Source organism: Sardina pilchardus, chromosome 20 (genome assembly GCF_963854185.1).
Source record: "Sardina pilchardus chromosome 20, fSarPil1.1, whole genome shotgun sequence".
Classification (NCBI taxonomy): domain Eukaryota; kingdom Metazoa; phylum Chordata; class Actinopteri; order Clupeiformes; family Clupeidae; genus Sardina; species Sardina pilchardus.
Genome location: NC_085013.1, coordinates 4060560 through 4079914, shown reverse-complemented (window position 1 = coordinate 4079914; position 19355 = coordinate 4060560). Strand labels below are relative to the sequence as shown.

General features: G+C 44.0%; 2 protein-coding genes across 2 annotated transcripts; one reads left to right on the top strand and one right to left on the bottom strand.

The window, feature by feature from the left end:
* Positions 1–62: 62 nt before the first annotated feature.
* On the top strand, positions 63–2702 carry rpusd2 (RNA pseudouridine synthase domain containing 2). The gene is made up of 3 exons (XM_062523292.1): positions 63–923; positions 1116–1412; positions 1574–2702. Exons 1-3 carry the CDS (start codon positions 81–83, stop codon positions 2399–2401), a joined length of 1968 nt encoding a protein of 655 aa, XP_062379276.1. The 5' UTR covers positions 63–80; the 3' UTR covers positions 2402–2702.
* Positions 2703–2858: 156 nt separating this feature from the next.
* Positions 2859–10943, bottom strand: disp2 (dispatched RND transporter family member 2). Its single transcript, XM_062523438.1, has 7 exons — positions 10471–10943; positions 10363–10392; positions 9881–10004; positions 9001–9148; positions 8473–8547; positions 8289–8386; positions 2859–7954 (listed from the first exon to the last, which is right to left on the bottom strand). Exons 1-7 carry the CDS (start codon positions 10941–10943, stop codon positions 4451–4453), a joined length of 4452 nt encoding a protein of 1483 aa, XP_062379422.1. The 3' UTR covers positions 2859–4450.
* Positions 10944–19355: the final 8412 nt, after the last annotated feature.

Sequence of the window (19355 nt, the reverse complement as noted above, 5' to 3'; positions counted from 1 at the left end):
AAGGTCATTATTATTCATGAGAGGCATGTGATGTCATTTTCCTGCGACAACATGAGCGCAAAGGGAATCCGGTGACAGCGATGCATGTGAGTGTTTGTGGCTCACTAGGAGAAGTAGTTGTATATTTCAGAAACTGTTTACAACTCAAGGAGCTGGTACACAGCCCTGTTTATGCAGTTGATAAGTTACTGTCCTCTTATACCATCCAGATAATTGACATTATTGGAAGCGTCGTGAAAAGTAGACACGTTTCAGACATTTGTGGATTTAAGACGGCCAGAGCCTCGTTGCCTGCCGATGCTAATTTCGCTAAAGAGAAAGGCTTGCATTTAACCCTGGACTTTAATAATGGTAGTCGTTTATCTGCACGCTCTATAAATAAAGTTGGCTTATTCAGCGATATCCACAGCGCTGCCATTAACGCGTACACCACGAAACCACGAGAGATTTATTTCGCAGTTGTAAATAGAAACAGCTCTGATTCAGCCGATGATAGAATGGACCAAGATGTGAAGGAAACAGGCGACCAAGATGTGAAGGAAACAGGCGAAAAACGTAAATGTGAAAACTCTGACAATCATGAGAAAACCGGTCGCAAAAGGCGAAGAGGACAAGGAGGAAAACAGCTCCGTCCTGGGGAGAGATATGTACCTCCACCTCAAAAGCGCAACCCAGGCGTCAGTTTTAGTCAGGAACATTTTGACGAGACGTCATATTATTTTGATGGTGGTCTTCGTAAAGTTCGTCCTTATTATTACGACTTCAAAACGTATTGCAAAGGACGTTGGATTGGCAAGACTCTTCTGGAGGTTTTCAGCAGTGAGTTCAGATCTGAATCCTTGGAATATTATGAGAAAGCAGCCAAAGTAGGCCGCATTCGGCTTAACGACACTCCTGTTGATGACCTGAATATCACTCTAAAGGTACACTACATCTTCATATTTCAATGTTGCATGTTCTTTATTGATGATTGAATTGTATGACTTGTGTGATTAGGAGACATATCACTAACAATGTGTAATTTGATGACTATACCAAGATGAATATGACATGCTCAGTCAAAGCAAGGCAAAATTAATAGAATTAACTTAGCCATGTATTGATCTTTCACCCAGAACAATGATTTGATGAAGAACACAGTCCATCGCCATGAACCACCTGTGGTTGGTCACCCCATTGAGATTATTGAGGAGAATGATGAAGTCGTGGTGGTGAACAAACCGGCTTCGCTGCCAGTGCACCCCTGTGGACGATTTCGACACAACACTGTCATCTTCATCTTGGGAAAGGAGCGAGGTCTCTCTGAACTTCACACTGTCCACCGCCTGGATCGCCTTACGTCCGGAGTGCTGCTCTTCGCCCGCACTCTGGAGGTGTCAAAAAGGCTGGATCAGATGGTGCGCGATCGAGAGGTGAGTGACGGGCTTCATCTTGTTACTGGTTATGAACCAGAAAGGAGGTCCTAGCTTTAGTTTGCAGAACATCTCATATCAAGTGGACACGTAAACAATGGTAAAATGTATTCAAGTTCTGTCTCTTGGTTACCTATATCGGAATGTGTTTTATTTCTCAGCTGGAAAAGGAGTATCTGTGTCGAGTGGAGGGAGAATTCCCCGAGGAAGAGCTGGTGTGTGAAGAGCCCATCCTCGTCGTCTCCTTCAAGGTTGGTGTGTGCCGTGTGGACCCCAAGGGCAAACCCAGCCGCACAGTCTTTCAGAGGATAAGCTGGAACGGCCACTCCAGTGTGGTTCGCTGCAGGCCGGTCACTGGACGCACTCACCAAATCCGTGTCCATTTGCAGTATCTGGGATACCCCATCCTGAATGACCCAGTGTACGGGTCCTCAGCCTGGGGCCCTGGACGAGCCAAAGGTGGCGTGATAAGCATGACCAATGATGAACTCTTAGAAGCCCTTGTCGAGGAGCATCGTGCAAAGGAGAGCCTGCATTTGTTGGACATACCTGATGAGGACCTGAAGATTGGTGGAAAAGCCGTGGCTGTAGAAAGTGCTGCCCAGGTGGACACCTGCTGTGAGAGTAACCAAGATGGAGCCTCTGATGCGCCACATACACCAGCCGATATGTCTCAGTCCGGTAACAAAGACCATAAAGCCAAACAGGCAGAAGAGACCAACAAAGTCTCGGAGGTTGCCTCCAGAACGGCCAGCATCACTGAGGGGGAACCGGTCACTGAGATGGCCTCATCAGGGGACCAAACATCTTTATCAGGTGGTTCAAATGCTGGGATAGATCCTTTGTGCCGAGAGTGTAAGCTTGTCCGACCTGATCCCACTGAGAAGGAACTAGTCATGTACCTCCATGCTCTGAGATACAAGGGACCAGACTTTGAGTATTCTACTTCTATGCCTAGCTGGGCAAAGGAAGACTGGGTTGAAGATTAAAGATGCCTCCTTTTTTTATGATTGTATATAAGATTTCCCCTCAGAAAGTTTTTTTAATATGAAGTATGTTGAAGCAGCATGCATTCATTATGAAATATAATCCAAATGTGTGATGACATTTTCCTTGGTTCTAAAATTCTATGTTTGTGTTGATGCTTAGAGATTTGTCAGAGCTTAGTGATACATATCATTTTTACAGAAAGAGATTGAGAGCAAAGCAAGTATTTCCGTTTTGAATCATTGGTAGTTTTTTTATGAGCTTGATGACCTTTTATTATTTTATTAAAAGGAACTCATTCGGTCTCTTTTGACATGCGTCTTCAAATTGATTTTAGCTAATAATTCAGGGAACGTTTTTTCATGAATTTGTTGGTCGCTAAGGGAGAAAACAGGTGAAGAAGAAAGTTCACTAAAACTTAAGAAGAAATATGAAACGTTATTGAAATTAGTGTTTTAATCAAGTATCTTCCACAGTTGTCATCTGTTCAACTTCAAGTTTGAAAATACCATTTTTCCACAGATTGAGTTCTCCTGCAACATAATGCAAAGTTCATTATACTTCTAAGGCAGGTAAAATCTTTTCATGAATTCAAGGGCTGCTGTTCTCAGCATGGTCAATAATAAACTGTAAGATACATTTACAGAATAAAACAAACAAGACCTTTGGTTGCCACACTTGACAAAATATAAACTTGGCACTTGGAAAGGTAAATAATGTCATCATTAACATACGCTAATATTTTTTCTTAATCACACTTAAATCATAGTCGGCTCAGGTATACGTTATAACGTTTAGCAAGACAAAATGCTGTAAATGTCCTTGTAGACTTTAGTAGACTGGACTGTAAAACTGAAACTCAGTTTGCATAGAGTGTGAATATCAATTTCGTATACAGTGAGATAATGAATCATAAAGAATTCAACATGAGCTCAAGCCTTCAGAACATCAAACACCTGATGGACAATACATTTTTCCATGGTAAAAGAATTTCAATAAGCCTACAATATAGCACAGTACACTTAAACAGACATCTTCGTGTTTTTTTGTAAAAGAATTGGATGGCTACAATTGTCCTCAACACTTGCATTAGTAGAACACACATTAGTACGCCAGGACTAACTTACAGGGTTACATGGTCGCTATCAACACATTTGAATCATTTGGCACATGCTTAAACTTGCTGGTTGAACACTTAACCCCATATTAAATACACCATACAAACATTGGGAATCCTTTGCATTGTCTCTTCTATGGCTTAAAAGGTTTCATACAATTAAATGCCTGTTCACAAGTCAGTTGAAACCAAATTTCTTGTGAAACAATTTCTGTAATAATACTCTCTCTTACTTTAACCATTCACATGACAAAAATATGTTATTACAATTTAACATAGATGTTCACATTTTAAATAAAACTTTTCATATATCCATGGCACATAAACTCTTACAATATCTTTCACATACAGTATATTCTTTAAACCTGTATTGTTTCAGCATTCTGTGCATCTTATAAAACCTTGTGAGTGAAGAGGCCTATGTGATCCTTGGAACTAGCAAAAGTCTTGAGTGTCCAAATTCACATTCAATAGATGGCATTCCAGTGAGATAAAACCTGTGTGTGATATCTTTACAAAGGTGTTCAGGTGTCAGTTAAAATGCAGTACAAGGCTTGGGCAACATGCTCATTTTTGAGGTCACAGCATGTCAAGCACTTGTTAGTCCTTCAATAGATCCATTCAGTAGTGCTCACACATTGTGGTTTTCTAATGGACAAGAGAGACTTTCAAGTTCATGCTGATTTCATCACGTTATCTGTTTTGCCAGTTAATTGGGGCTGGCTTGGTCATCATGGTATGCAACAGTCTATATCTGATGCCATCCATTTATGAAGTATGTGAACAGTGCTCTGCTTTACATCTACAGATTTATGTCGCCGAGATATCCAAGGTGATATTTGCAAGTGATATTTTTGCTGAGAATATTTTACAACAAAAGTAGTTGTGATCATGCTGAAAGCCGGATTGGCGAAAAAGTTGGATTTGCCTTTAATTAGCTTTTGTCATCTCCTCTCTTAATCCATACGTCTGGCATATCAGGCTGACTGTTTGGCAAAATAACTGTCAGTTCACTCTGGCTGGTCCTTCCCCGACCACCTCCATGGGAAGGTGTATCATAAACATTTTCGTTTAGAGAAAGTCGTAAGGTGTCCCTCTTCCCATTCAAGTGGCCCGGTTGCAAATCTGTGTCTGGTTGCAACTCTGAGGTCACTTGTGGAAGTGAAGCACCAGGCTCAATGTCACTCAGGCAAGTCTCGTTGGAATCCTCCATTCCCTCGAGTGAGGAGTGCGACTGAGAAGAAAGCAAGTGCTTGTGTTGATCTTTCTCCGTAACACTGCATGCGTCGTCATCGACCGAGAGCAACCTCTGACCCCTCTTGCTCTCTGTGGTCTGACAGACGGCGATGTCCTCCATACTGGACGAGGGTGAGGATGAGATGGACGAGTTCCATATCTTGATTCCGCCACCTTCGCCTCGGCACTTTTTGCACCACAGTCTTTCCTTGGCCAGGTCGCCCGTGGGACGCAGGGTGTTCTTGTAAGGGGAAGAGGTCTGAAGAGCTGGAGGAGGGTTGCAATCCTTGAGGTTCCCGCTGCCTGTCTCTTCGCTGTCGGCCTCCATGCTCACCCTGTCGTACTCCCTCCTTGGACTCAAGCCACAGAACTGGATGTCGTCAGACAGTATAGAGGGTCTGTTGGACAGCTTGCTGGTGCACGTGCTGTTCTCAAAGCTGTCGCTCAGTTGACAGGCGAGGGGTTGAAGCTCATACTGCTCAGGGTCTCTGACACTCCCAGAGGCTCTCGGTCTATGGTGTTGCTGGTTTGGGCACAAGAAACCCCCTCCTCCAGCCCCTTCCTGGTTGAAATTCTTTCGGACTCTTGGTCCTGTGCTACACCCAAATGCTCCATTGGCTGCGGTGTTGGTTGAGGCAGTGTCAGTTGTGGTGCAGGTGGACATTATGTTGTCGGTCATCTTCTCAGTCGTGCATGGCAAATACAGCCGTCCGCAGTTCTTCTGTGGACCAAAGAAACAGCACAAGGACTGAAAGAAGAAAGTTGCAAAGCCACACGCTACACACTTCACGAGGAGTAGGTATATCCCAACTCTTCGGAAGAGTAGGGCGGTAGCCGGCAGCATGACTACGCCCACACAAAAAAAGGCTCCAGCCCCGGTTGCCACTGGACAACCCATCCTCTTCAACGAGTGGGCTACTCGCCCAAGTCTCTCTACATGCGGAGCCAAACTGTATGAAACACAATAATTGGCCACAAAGTCCACTGAGAGTCCGGCAGCGGCGGAGAGAAACAAAGCTTCCATGCCAGTCAGTTGCCATTCGAGCAAAACCAGCAGGCCTACAGTGACAAACACACTGCCACCCACTGCTGCAGTCCCATATAAACTGAGTGGGATGTTCCATGTCGTCAAAAGTAGCATGGCTAAGGTGAGGGCAATGGAAAACCCTGCCACTTCTAAAGTCTCTGTGCTTAGACATTCTTGCAGGTCATATAATGTTAGCTGGCTCACAAACCAGCCTTTGTGTAAACCCAGTGGAGCCCCTGATATTTCCTCCTCGAACCAAGACTGGATTTCTCTGTAGACATGTGTGGTTCGCGTGAAATTGTAACTGTACAGGTATGACGTTTTCAAAACAATGATGAGTGCTGTGACACGGCCCTCTGTGTCAAAGCGCACACCACCACTCTTGGGGAGATGTCCCTGTGAATGCTGTTCTGCCACCATCATCCCAAGGCATTGTTCAAAAACACTGGGCGGGTAAGGGAATGGAATGTCATTGCAACAGAAATGAAAAGCATCCTCACTCTCGGAGCAGCGTCGGATGGACACCCAGTGAATGAGCTGCTCCACGAAACACACATTGTCGTCTGTCTCCTCGTGGTCATTGGAAGCTTGCAAGTAGAAGCTCTGGTTTTGTATTCTTCCACAAAGGTCTCTGAGCCACACCTGGGACTCAGGGTGGGTCATGTTGAACTCTGCGTCCATGGTCAATTTGCTGGCACTTTTTGGGTCAAAGTGATTCCCAGTATCAGTTGGGATGACACCCCAGACAAGAGTCAATGTTAATGGTTTGTCTTCCCCCCTCCATTTGCGTTCAAACATGAACTGGTGTTGGTATTCTGTGTCATATCGCTCAAAAGGGTGGCTAGAGCGAAACAGCTGAACTCCGTGGTTGTCTGAGATGGGTAGCTTCATACCTGGGCCTGCACAAGATATGTACGTGCCCCCTGCCGCTAACACTGCAAACCAGCAGATCCAAATATACCGAAACTTGACCACTCCACATGGGAGTATCTTCAAAAAGAGTATATTGGATGTGTCTGCCAGTCCACGCTTCAATCCTCGCAGCTTCTGCCCCATGGTGAACAGGCAGCGTTTTCTTGAGCTTGTGTCCCAGAATCCACCAGGGCGTTTTGTGCAGCATGGCTTCCATCCTGGCCCTGAAGCAGCAGCTGCTGCGGTAACAGTGTAGCGCTCGTGTAACACTAACGCACAGGGGAGCCAAATGAGGGCAAATAGTGTGTTGATTAGTGATGCTGTGCCCAAGAACACGGCAAAGCACCTGATGGCTGTGATACTACTAATGTAGCCTGAGAAGAACGTGGCACTGGATGTCAGGCCTGACGTCAAAATCAGGCACGCCATTTCTTGGAGGACACGGTTCATTCTCTTCTCTATGGAGGCGGGAGGATTATGGGACAGTTGCTGGAGCCAGAAGTCAAAAAAGATGTAGGCGTAATTGGCACAACTGCCAAATACAATCAAGACCGCGCTCAAGTTCAGAAAAGGGAAGAAGGCTATTCTGAAAGCAACTTTGTAGAAGAAATAAGAGGTAAGAAGGGAGCTTGTGATTGCCAGTAGGGACAGTGCAGATAGGAAAAGGGACCTGGTATACAGAGCCATTGTGAAAAATAGCACAAGCACGGCCAGAACTGGATAGACTGAGTCCCGAATTAGATAATACTTAAAAAGTGTCTGTTTGATGCCCAAATCCATTCCTGTTATTGTAGTGTTGTTGTATGTTAAGTCATTTCCCTCCAAGTGGCTGAGATAAATGTCAATCAACGAATCTCCTTTCTCCAGGGGCAAAAACATAAGACTGTACTTCAGGGAAGGCACCTGGTATTCGACAGTCTGTGGCCCAAGGAAGTCTTTGTCCACCAGAAAATGCAGTATCTGGAAGACGGCGTTCGAGTGCTTGCACTTGCTCGGTACAGACGCACAACGGCCATGTTTGTCTCTCTCCGTGCACGAAGCGACCAGATGTCCGTTGTGGTAGTAGGGGGCACAGTGTCGAAGCAGACTCAGACTGCCTGAGACCTGTTGGGCAGTCAGAGTGAGGCAGGAAGAAGCGTTGGTGAGCAGGACCAGGTAGTTCCCAAGGGACCAGCTGGGACAGCACTCTCCCCTCGAAGCAGAGCCATCAGCATCTATCCGGACACTTTTGCAGATGTCTTGGAAGTGAGGCTGTGAGCGTATCTGAAAAAAGATGAAAGGATTAGAACTCATCTGCCCTTGTTGTGAATTTTAATGACCTCTTTTATGAGCCTGAATAAATGTGTGTATCTGTTATTGGAGCACTGTGTCTATATTAGTAGATGTAGATTTTACATTAACGAGACAAAGTAGGCCTGGTCTCATTAGTGGCATACTACAGACAGCTCTACCACTGAAAATTCTAGATAGGGGGACAATATCCAAATCAAGGCAAATGTATCTCCAACTCACTCCAGCAACACTTTTAGACCATAGACCTTTGCCTAGCCCAACAGCCCCCCTCACCCCTGTCAACAGATTAGCCACAACTGCTTACCAAGATCTGTTCCATTTCACACATGGAGTAGATTGCCTTCAGGCTCCAAAGACTTGCAGAGTCCCCAGAACGGAAGACCAGTTTAGCATATTGCTCTCCTGTAAAGAGAAAACAGACAACAAAAGGAGTTATTGCTATCATTATGACACCGTTCCTAATTAAGCGAAGCAGGTAGCCTACATACCAGGCGATTCACAGAAGAATTTGTGCTGAGCATTATCTCTCTCCAGCATTCTCTTCAGACGTGATTTGGAGTGCACTTGGAATCCATCAGAATCTGGTTCATGGCCTTTCCCATGACTGCAAAAGAATGATAAAAGTGAAATTGCGGCATGGGAATAATTCTAGCCATTTATTGTTTGTGGACTGTATAAATCTAGTCTTTGACGACTATAGGCTGCTTAACTTAACTTAGTGCAATCGTTCTGCCCTATAAGCCAAACTCACTGTTTCACCACGATAGCATCTTAATGACAGTATGACTTGGATTGAGTTCTAAGTCAGTATTATTTGGACGGCTCATTGAGTAAAGACAGTACAGCAGGCTTTCTACCAGTTTTCCCCATCTGTTGGTATTGCTTGTGAGATGTGCCAGCCCAGCCCTGTGCCCATTTCTGAGGTGTAATTACATAAGCTAGCTAGAGAGCTCCCGCAGTTCGCCTCAGCCCGGGCTTGCCATTTAACACATGGCCTTGTCATGCATGCAGCACACAGCCATTTTTTGTGCAGTACCTCCCAGCTGTCTTGTCTGCTAGTTTGTGCGGCGTGAGAGACAGTAGTTTTCCAGGGCCAGTATTCTGCTGCAGCTTGGTCCAGGCGGAGAGCCTTATTCCAATGTCTGTTCCACGAGGCTCAAATCCCTGCATTAAACGATCAAAGGTGCAGGCCGAGGCATGAAAAGCAGGGTGGGGTGGTGGAAGAAGAGAGACAACAACATCCTACCAGCAGCATCCTTTGAGGCAAGCTAACAATGTACTGAATATTTTTTTTCCCCCTGAAGAACATCTGCAGAGCTGAATACAAATAGCCCGTTCCCTGCGTCCTCGCAAGGTTCATTGTGCCTCTGAGGAGGCTTATGCTAATTCAGTTGAAAGGTACAAGAACTAATTACACGTTCAGCAAAAGCAATGGTGGACAGCCTGGTGCCTGTTTACATGCCCTGATGTCTATGTAGGGCTACTAATTTTGGAATAAGTGATATATTCATGAAATGTATGTACCTTTTTTCTTTATTGTAAAACTGGCATTGGATAAAAGCATGTCCTAAATAATAAGTACATGTAAGTATATGAGAACAGTAATGGCAGGATTTATTCCCCATATAGTGGCAGGAAAGACTGTTGCTGCGTAATTAGGCAGTTTTATTTTTAAGTTGGCATCGCCAAGCCGTTAAACCAGCCTCTGCACCTGCTAATTGTTTTGGAAAGGCAGAAAATGAGAATGTGGAAGGAGGAGGCTGAGAGAGAGAGAGAGATAAAGATGGATTGAGAGAGAGAGAGATACAGAGAAAGACTGAGGGAGAAAGAGAGAGAAATGGCCATTAGTTTGACAAGAGCCTGGCACAGCATAATCACCATGTCAGATCCACTCACCACCAGCGGGTCGGAGAAGTCTGGAAGGGGTCCCATCAGCAGCCCAGCGAGTGAACAGCTCAGCAGAACCACCAAGCACATGACAAGGACTGTCATTGGGTACTCCACAATCACCTGGGTATAGCTGTCTCAGATGGAGAAAAATGCATTTGAAGATGCATGCACAGGGAGTATGAATTTTGTTTTTAACATTGCAACTATACAATAGCCTTAGCCATTGTGGCCGACATTTGTATATTGTTTTTTCTATACATTTGTAGTTTTATATTTCACATAAAATTATATATATATATATATATATCATGTATACCACATATATCATAGCACTACGAATACAATATTTATGGATGTAAGGGTGTATTGTATATCTTCCAAATCATTTTTTTCTCTGTACAAGCAATAGGGTGAATATGACGTTCATTTCTACACTCTCTCTCTCTCTAATATATTCTGACTTACATTTTTTAAATTGGACTACTGACCTTCTGGGGATCCTGAAAGGCCCATTATTCCTGAAATAGAAACATAATTGTATGACACTTGGTCTTATTGCAGACATATTTAAAATAAACGTCAGGCCGACATCTCACCTTACGGTCACAACATGGTGCTGAACTGGCTTAATGTTGCTGCCATCATGTGACCCTTGCAGCCAATGGCAGCGCACCGTGGCCGCTGTGTGCGAGGGGCTACAGCTGTGCACGGTCTTCACTGTGCCGGCTCCCGTGGAACAGTCTGGAAGGGAGACCGCAGCGACGGGGTGTGCATCCTGACAGGCGTTGGTCTTGCCCGAGTGCTGGTGGTGGTGATGGTGTTGGTGATGCGTGGAGTTGCCGGGACATGTTCGGAGCTGGAGAGAGGGGCTTGAGCAGCCTGGGCAAACCTGATGGTAGAGCTTGCTGGAGGGAGAGGGCTTAGGGAGGCTGAGGGTATCCCCGGGCTGGTCTTCGTCTGCTGCAATCAGCACCATCTGGGATTCCGACTCATGGGTGTCCGGCGGGCACAGGGAAACCTCCGGAATGTCACTGTCGTGAGGCAACAGGCACACATAAGTGACCGACATTAGGGATCTAGCGTTTACTTCATGTACTTCAGAAGAGCACGCATTTCCATCATTCAATGCTTTTAGAAGTGTTATCAGTGTGTGAAGCTCCTTGTGAGCTGAACTGCCGGTTTGAGGTGAACTCAGTTTCAATTTGCTGCCGGAGCGAGGACGAGGTGATGCGCTACCGTTACATTGCTTGAAGGCCCAATTAGGTTCAAAAGAGAGACTCCATCTGCTTGACTTGTCAGCACACATGAGGCAAGTCTGTGAATAGGCGACCGGGGCCTCTCATGATAAAAGATGACTCATGTTTTACAGCCCGATTGCACACAGATCACCGTTCTCTCAGAACAGGGAAATGTTCACGTTGATGTCTTTGACTTCTGTTCCTGAAGACTAATTAATGGCAGGAGATGTCAGCATATTATAAGCGTCAACGTAAGAATGCTAGATTTAGAGATGTAAACAACTGCGCATTAACTTTGAAATGTTACAGCAGTTTGGTTTTGTCTTTGGCTGTTTGGAGATGGACATGGACAGCAGATACTGTATGGCAAGATATGGATCAGACAAAACCCTAAATGAATTAAATGTAACTATCCACACTCTCCCTCTCTCTCTCTCTCTCTCTCCCTCTCTCTTTCCATCCCTTCTTGAGCTTGGTTCTATGCTTGCTTGTTTTGCAGAGCTGAGGAGAAGCCAGACAGCAGTGGCTCCATTACCTAGGTGATCGAGTGTGCAAACAGAGTACACGAGGTACGTTCAAATCCTCTGTTTACATTCCTAGCCTTCAAGGATATCTGACCCATACAACAAATTAATCCCAACTTCATTTGGATTCAAAAAGACAGATGTTTTTTTAATCATGTTTTGGGACAGATCTCTCTATTTCCTCAGAGGTTTTCCCGCAAGCTGATGTTGTGTTTCCTATACGGAATGGAGGCAAACAGTTTTGCTTTCGCCAATTTTAGTATGCAAATTGCACCTTTATCTGAAACAAAACAAATAGGCTTGTATATGTCACAACACATAATTGCCTCACACTACAACAATGGGTTTACTCCAGAGAAGATAACAAAAAAATCAACAAAAACAACAAAAATCACCCTTGCAGGGCCTAAAGACATAAAGGTAGTCTTCCTTTGGCATCCATCTGAGGACATGCAGCTCGCTGTGCTCCTTCTCTGCAGCACTGTGGCGCAGCAACACACTGCTCTGACAGGGTGTATATACGGGAGCCTCTGTGTGTGAGGAACAGCAGGCAGTGCCCTGGATGCATTTCACTCTCCACTGAAGCGCTTACCGTCTGCGGGTAAACACACTCTCAGTATCGCACACACACTCGCTCGCCGACTGCGACTAATGAAGCCGAGGGCTTAGGACGCGACGCGCTGACACTGGCGGGGCAATTTGTGCACGCTCTGGGTTAATTGTTGAACAAGGAGGCACTACAAAGCGAAACAATACCTCCAGGTAAACATGCTGTTCAGTCACCGTCAATGGGTGGACCATGGTGTAGCAGCAACATCAAAAGGAAACTCCCAACTGATCTTCTATCTGTGCAGCTTGCTAGAGCCTCTGTCTGTATGCTTGTGAGCAACAACCAACATTGGGTATGAGAAGAGAGAATCAGTTTATCATATGAAACTTCTTCTTCTTTCACCCAGTGTGATATGGATGCACCACTCTGCAGATAGCACATCAATAGCCATTGATTTATAGTTACCGAGGGGACTCCATGCTGGTTACCACGCAGTGTCACGCTGTCAGAGCACAAATGGCAGCTAAACACATCTCAAGGTTTCTTGACTGCTCTTCGCTCGACGCATCCTTGGTGGAGTGTTGCGTGCGTGCGTGCTTTTCATGGCCAAGATTGGATATTGATTGTTGTGGGTTGTGTTGATGGCTGAACGAGCACTGTAAATGTTGAGCATGTGGCGCTCGATATTAGAATTCCACGCTATCATAAGCCTGACACAAAGGCCAACTCAGCAGTTCTCTGGTGATGCATATTGGAATAAAGAGTAGCCTACCTTTTAAAGGGAACTCTTGGAATAAAGGTACTAAAAAGTACTATCAGTGCCATCCCAACAGAAAATCCAGAGAAACCTTTATGGTTTTCGTATTTATAACTAAATGGTTATATATAACTATGGTACTGTAATTTTGAATTGTTTATGTCGAAATAAACTGCCAAAGGGTGGATCTGTTCTGTATGCTAGAGGGATACAACAATCTTTTAGTCTTTCATATTCACTCACAAATGTGTTGAGAGCAAATATGTTCCCAACAGACACATCCATAAGTTTAGAGATCATACATAAATCATTCTTAGAACATGTTTGCAACATTGTTCTCCCTTCAGTTCTAGCGTTCCATGTTGCCATGCCGGCCAGCAGATCCTGCAGTGCAGAGTTTGTCATAAAAATAAAATGACGCAGGGAGGAAAGGGCAACACACTCTTGAGCTTGGCTGTGCTCCATGCTGTCACATTCTCAAATACACCCAGTGGTTGATGGGCCTCTCGTCCAGACTGTGACTCAGTCACTGTCCCAAGTTAACCCTTAGTGCACCCATTTCTTGTCCTCACTCCATCCTGCTACGGAATATTTGTGACCTCCTGTGTTTAAGTTCTCCCTTAAAACACACACACACACACACACACACACACACACACACACACACACACACACACACACACACACAACCCCATTCATTACACACTGGAGAGCCAATGATAGTAAAAGTCATATCATATGCAGTGAGGGAACCCAAGACCTAACTAGGCTCTTCAAAGAGACATTCACTCGCCAGGACAACAGAGTATTCATTGTGCTTACTGTTGCTTAAATCAATGAAATACAGACGGCATGAGAAGATCTCATAGCTCCCGTCGCATAGTTCAAAGTACAGCCTGCACACAGTCCTTTGAAACCTCTTAATGTTATTCCACTGACCATTAATAAGAGTCATGGACAACTTGTACAGTCTACCGTCTGAGGAGGTCAGTCTGTTAAAGAGATCCTATTATTCCCCAGAATAGATTTACAGATTTATAGATTTATTTTTCACCCCCTGTACAATCTCTGTCTAAAACACTCTGTCGAGCTGGTCAGACATTGTGTGCTTTTTCATGTCAATTACATATGACATGGTAATTCACACACAGACCCTATTGACTGCCAAACAAATTAAATTGAATCTGACCAGAGCTGGAATGTCAATTGTTTCGTCTTCTAAAAAGGAGTTTTGAAAATTGATGAGTAATTTGGCCCGAGTTAGACATTTGTCAGATTTGACTGATTCTGGGCTAAAGTTAGGTCAAAATCGCACAGCTTGGCATGAGAGCAAAGAGGATTCCAGAATCTTCAAACTTGTAAGAATTCCAGAATGAATAACTAGCCCATTACAAAATGTTCAAAACTCATTGGTATGATAGGTTTTTAGGTTAGAACATTCAAACTTGTAAAACCATAATAGGGTCCCTTTATGATGTTTGAAGAAAGGTCTACCATTATTTTTTTTATTTATTTCTTTGTGAGTGTGTGTGTGTGTGTCTGTCTCTCTGTGTGTGTGTGTGTGTGTGTGTGTGTGTGTGTGTGTGTGTGTGTGTGTGTGTTGTAAGCAACAGATGAAAAGAGAGCATGAGGTTTTGATGAAGAAATCAAAGCCTTCCCTCGCAAAAAATGTCTCTGTGCACTCACACACAACCGCACATTAGCAAACAACTGAGCCATCTCCGCACAACGGCTCTGAAGCTGGGCTCTAAATGTGACTCACATGAGCTGCTGCCATGGCGGTGGTTCCCGCCCCCTCCTCTCCTGCAAAACACACACTTCTAAACCAGAGTAGAGCATGTGCAGTGCCATCTGTTTGCCATGATACCAAGCACTCATCTATGGTGAAAAACTTCATTATCGTACCCATCATCTCCAATGCAGGAAGGAATGAAATGGAATTGCCACACAAAGGCAAAACACACACAATTCCTGGTTCAGAAGGGGTTCCAGGCTCTCTGGTTTAACAAGTCTGTGCAAAAATATTTGTTAATGCACAACCATGCCGTTTGCTTTGTGAGACTAGTATGGAAAGTGGAGACAGCCAACAGGAGTAGTAGTAGTATTGCTGAATATTGAATTTGATATTGGAAACATAGGTTTATTTTTGCTCTTGCTCTTAACTTATATAAACCCCCCAAGAGGATGTCTCCAAATAGAATAACTCTTCCTTTTTCCAAACCTTAAAAATGCATAGTTTCCGAATAGTATCGACATTCTCTATTTCCCTTGATCCACATGAAGCATTTAAGGTTAGTAGAGCTTGAGTGCATCTCCTGCATAATCTGCTGTGGTAAAGCGTGTAGCTCCCTTCCCATAAGAATAGAATGCCTGCTTCAAGACTCCATGAATAACTCAAGTGATGAATTCTCAGAAATGATCTCTGAATAAATGGCCATATTGCCTCTCATGCCTCCTTGCAAATATGACACAAGACATGTAGTAATGAGATCCATCCATACTGACGAAAAGTCTGAAGTTGGGATTGTCCACCTCTGCCCAAAACTCTTTCTTTATACTTCCCCCTATTACCCAGAGAGAGAGAGAGAGAGAGAGAGAGAGAGAGAATAAGGATGATTTCTCATTCTTTTTATAGTGAGCTAATCTACCGTGCCCCCAAATAACCACTGGAACATGCCACAAGGTCTCTGAAAGAGTTGAACGAATTGCCGCAATGTGGCCTGTATAGGCGTCTTTTTATCCATCCAATACAAAGATCTATCACTTTTACCATTATTATGGTATTATTCTCATGATGAATGCAAAACATTCTTTATCATACTTTTATGAACAGTAACTGTAGAGAAACAGCACTAGCATCAAGATGATCATCTCTGACAAGACAATGTTTTTCAACTAGTTTTCTGCATGAAAGTGATGAAAATGTCGCCAATCCCACTATTCACACCAAACAACTGTTAACTTATCATATGGCTTCTACCAAACTGGATCAAATATGTTGCTGCCACTGGTGTTCATGAAGGTGCATGAGATCCAAGTTGTCCAAGTCTAGATTGTTGAAATCATATGTGATGATGTGAACCAGTTCTTCAACATATTGCAATTATTTCCAGTCATAATAGCTAAGCATCTTATAGGTTTAGATCATTTGTGGGCTCTAGTCTATTAATTCCATTAATGCGTTTACTTTCATTGTGTGTGTGTGTGTGTGTGTGTGTGTGTGTGTGTGTGTGTGTGTGTGTGTGTGTGTGTGTGTGTGTGTGTGTGTGTGTGTGTGTGTGAGGGGTAGAGAGAGATAGAGAGAGAGAGAGAGAGAGACAGACAGACATTGTGCAAAAACATATGAATTCCGGGATGACCAGGTGGCCATGCACTGTCTGCGGAAGCCACGTTCTTGTTACGTCCACTGTATGGCTGATTGAGAGTTAAGTGACAGAGCTCCTTCCGTTCTGAAAAGACCTGAGCCTGCCACCGCTGGTCAGCGTGACAACCGAGTGACACCGACCACTCAAGTGCATCACTGACTAATTAGCCTCGTGCTGAAATAAAACTACGTTGCTTATTTATGTGTATACCAGCATCCTCTTCTGAGTCTACATGGTTGTATCGATCGTGCATTTACATTTGAACACCTCATCTCCAGTAGCCTTTGAAACGAATAATGTTAGTCGGATTGAGGGCAATATAAGATCGCTACCATCACCTGCACACTGAATTATTAGAACGACCACATATGCTAGAGAAACAAAAATAAATGGGACTACCTTTGAGATGATTCTTGTGCATGTCTGTCTGCTGCTGTCGTATCCATCGCTTCAGCTTCTGTGTTGTCCTCGGACACGGAGCCAGCATCCATACTGTCTTCCCTTTTTCTAAATACCTCAGTGGGAAAACCGTCTGTTCAATTATCTAGAGAAACCTACTACTACGAGAGACGGTCTCAAGGAATAAGGCAAAATTATGCGCATCGGGTGTGCGCATATCGTTTTAATTCTCCACCACTGAGTAGTTGGATCCGTGCTAACCCCAGAATCGCTTCCTATTGGACGACGCAATGTGATGATCACTGTAGTGTGGATAAGTTGACGGAGACTTGAACGGTCGCTGTTCAGCCAAGGGTGGTGCTGGGGAAGATAGAGTCTGACTAGTGAAAAGTCTGACGGTGCTGATATCGCCTACACTCCAGTGAGGTCAAACTGGCCACTTCCAGGTTTCAAATAAATTAAGTAAGACTCACAATTAGGCTATAGGCTAGCCATCTTTTAAACCAGGGACCTATGGAAATAATAACAGAATTATTATTGATCGTTTCAGAACCCTGCAATATTAGCCTCCATGGCCTGTTGTCTACTTGTTATGATGATTAGCTTAGTATTCGTACGCAGTGGCTTTTCGTGTCCATTTTCTGTCTGGTGATAGTACTATACCACAACTGAAATTTCAGGGTCGTCATCATCGCCCCCAGCTGAGACAATTTCCAAAGCTTAATCAAGCAAGTCGAAGCTCAGGCGGGCAGAGCGAGTCGGGGAAGTCCGCTTGAGTTGGTTCACAACGCCAGGGAGCAGAGGCCCTCGGTGTGCGGGCGCAGCCTGGCCGCCACAGCAGCTGTTCCACAACTGTGAGTTGCCTAAATCCCAGATCAATCACCCGATCCCAGATGCTTAGTCCACCATCTCATCACGACGAGCACGACTTCCCTATTACTTTCCCCTCTCCTACGGAAGAAAAAGTATCTTCTTAAAATCACTGCCCCAGCTAATAGAATAAAGGCAATGCTTAGTCAAATGGCATGGCTATTCTTGCTGCTGGAGCCCCGTCTTTTGAGAGAGATAATGATTTATTAAAAGCTGGCCATTCTAAGTGGCCCTACTCCATTATTCTAATTTGGGATGAAATAAGCAAAGACTAGTATGCATTTTTTATAAAGAGGACAAAGGGCTACCTCCATTGAATAGCCTGTTTGTGAATTGGCATAATGAACTCTGGGCAAATCTATTTGACATCCTCTACTGTATTTGGATAGATTTAGTGCGTGTGTATGTGTGTGCACTTTGAAATCATGTGCAGTTGGATAGGGACACAACTGTGGTAGCCTACTACCCCACACATGTAGGCATATTCCCACCATCTGATTCTTATTTCCTGTTAACATGATAATTCAGTGGAGTCTCAGTAGCCCACCTCAGAGATGTTCTTGGAAATGTAAGCCATTTTCGTGCTTGTCACTTGATATGCAGTACATTGGCTTAGCATCAGTTTTGACCGCCTGCTGTGTTGTTAGGACTGCCATTTCTCTGTTGTACAAGCAGCCTTAAAATAACCCGAGGGTTTATATTATGCATTGTGCTGCTGATGTCCACACAAACGGCCTCTCCTGGATTCTGTTCATTCGGCTTTGGCTGCTTGGGATTGTGGGTGTTCCTGGAGCGACACCCATGGTAATTTTCTGTGACAGATTTGTCTCTCAGTGAGCAGCGATGCAATGGGAATTCTTTATTTATGGACTCGGCACACTTCAAGCAAAGAAGATTTCTGTAATAAAGTGGCTCAGGGGTGGCACTCTGGCTCTGCTCTGTGTGTGTGAGCTAATTTCATTTGATGGTAATGCCAGTATATCTACAAGCTTGTAAAGACCAGTTCAACAATGAGTGTCTAGGTAAATGTACAAGCTAACAGAATGGACTCACATCAAGAATATGATATCAACATAACAACATAATATAATGATTATTACTTTACCCTTGCTATGTTTTTGGCCTAAACTCAAGAAAATCAAAGACAGATTATGTTCGATGGAACGATTTAATAAGATCTAAAAGAATAAAATAAAAAATACACATCCACAGCTGATATCACACCCTCATCTCCAAGCATTGACCTTCCTGCTCCCAACAACAAATAAACAAGACATGAGACAGGTATTTTGCTGCCCCCTAGCGTACCGTCTAGCTTATCACCTTCGCCGTTTCGTTTGTTCTTATTCGTTTGTCAGACGGAATGAAATAGGCCTACTGTTCAACTGAACAAAAATGAACAGCTACAGATTTCTTATTTGTTTTTGCATATATAGAATGTTGCATTTTAAATTGTCTAAGCCTACCCTACTCTACCCTTTTTATCTTAGCGATAGACTAAAGTCTTTATTTGTATTATTTTATTTATTGATTTATTTACTGTAGTGGGACCATAGTAGTATTATAATTTATAGTTTTCATATTGATATTGCTGCGATTTTCACTTCTGTGCTTGAGCAAACATTCGAGGCATTCCACCCAGATGTTAATCAGCTTCTACGGTAGGCGTAGTTACGCTCAGAGGCGTGTCTACTTCACCTCAAATGACAAAGTGAGGGCTGGACGGTAGATTTGCTTACATGTGACAAGAAACTTTACTACAGAGAGGTATGTTGACA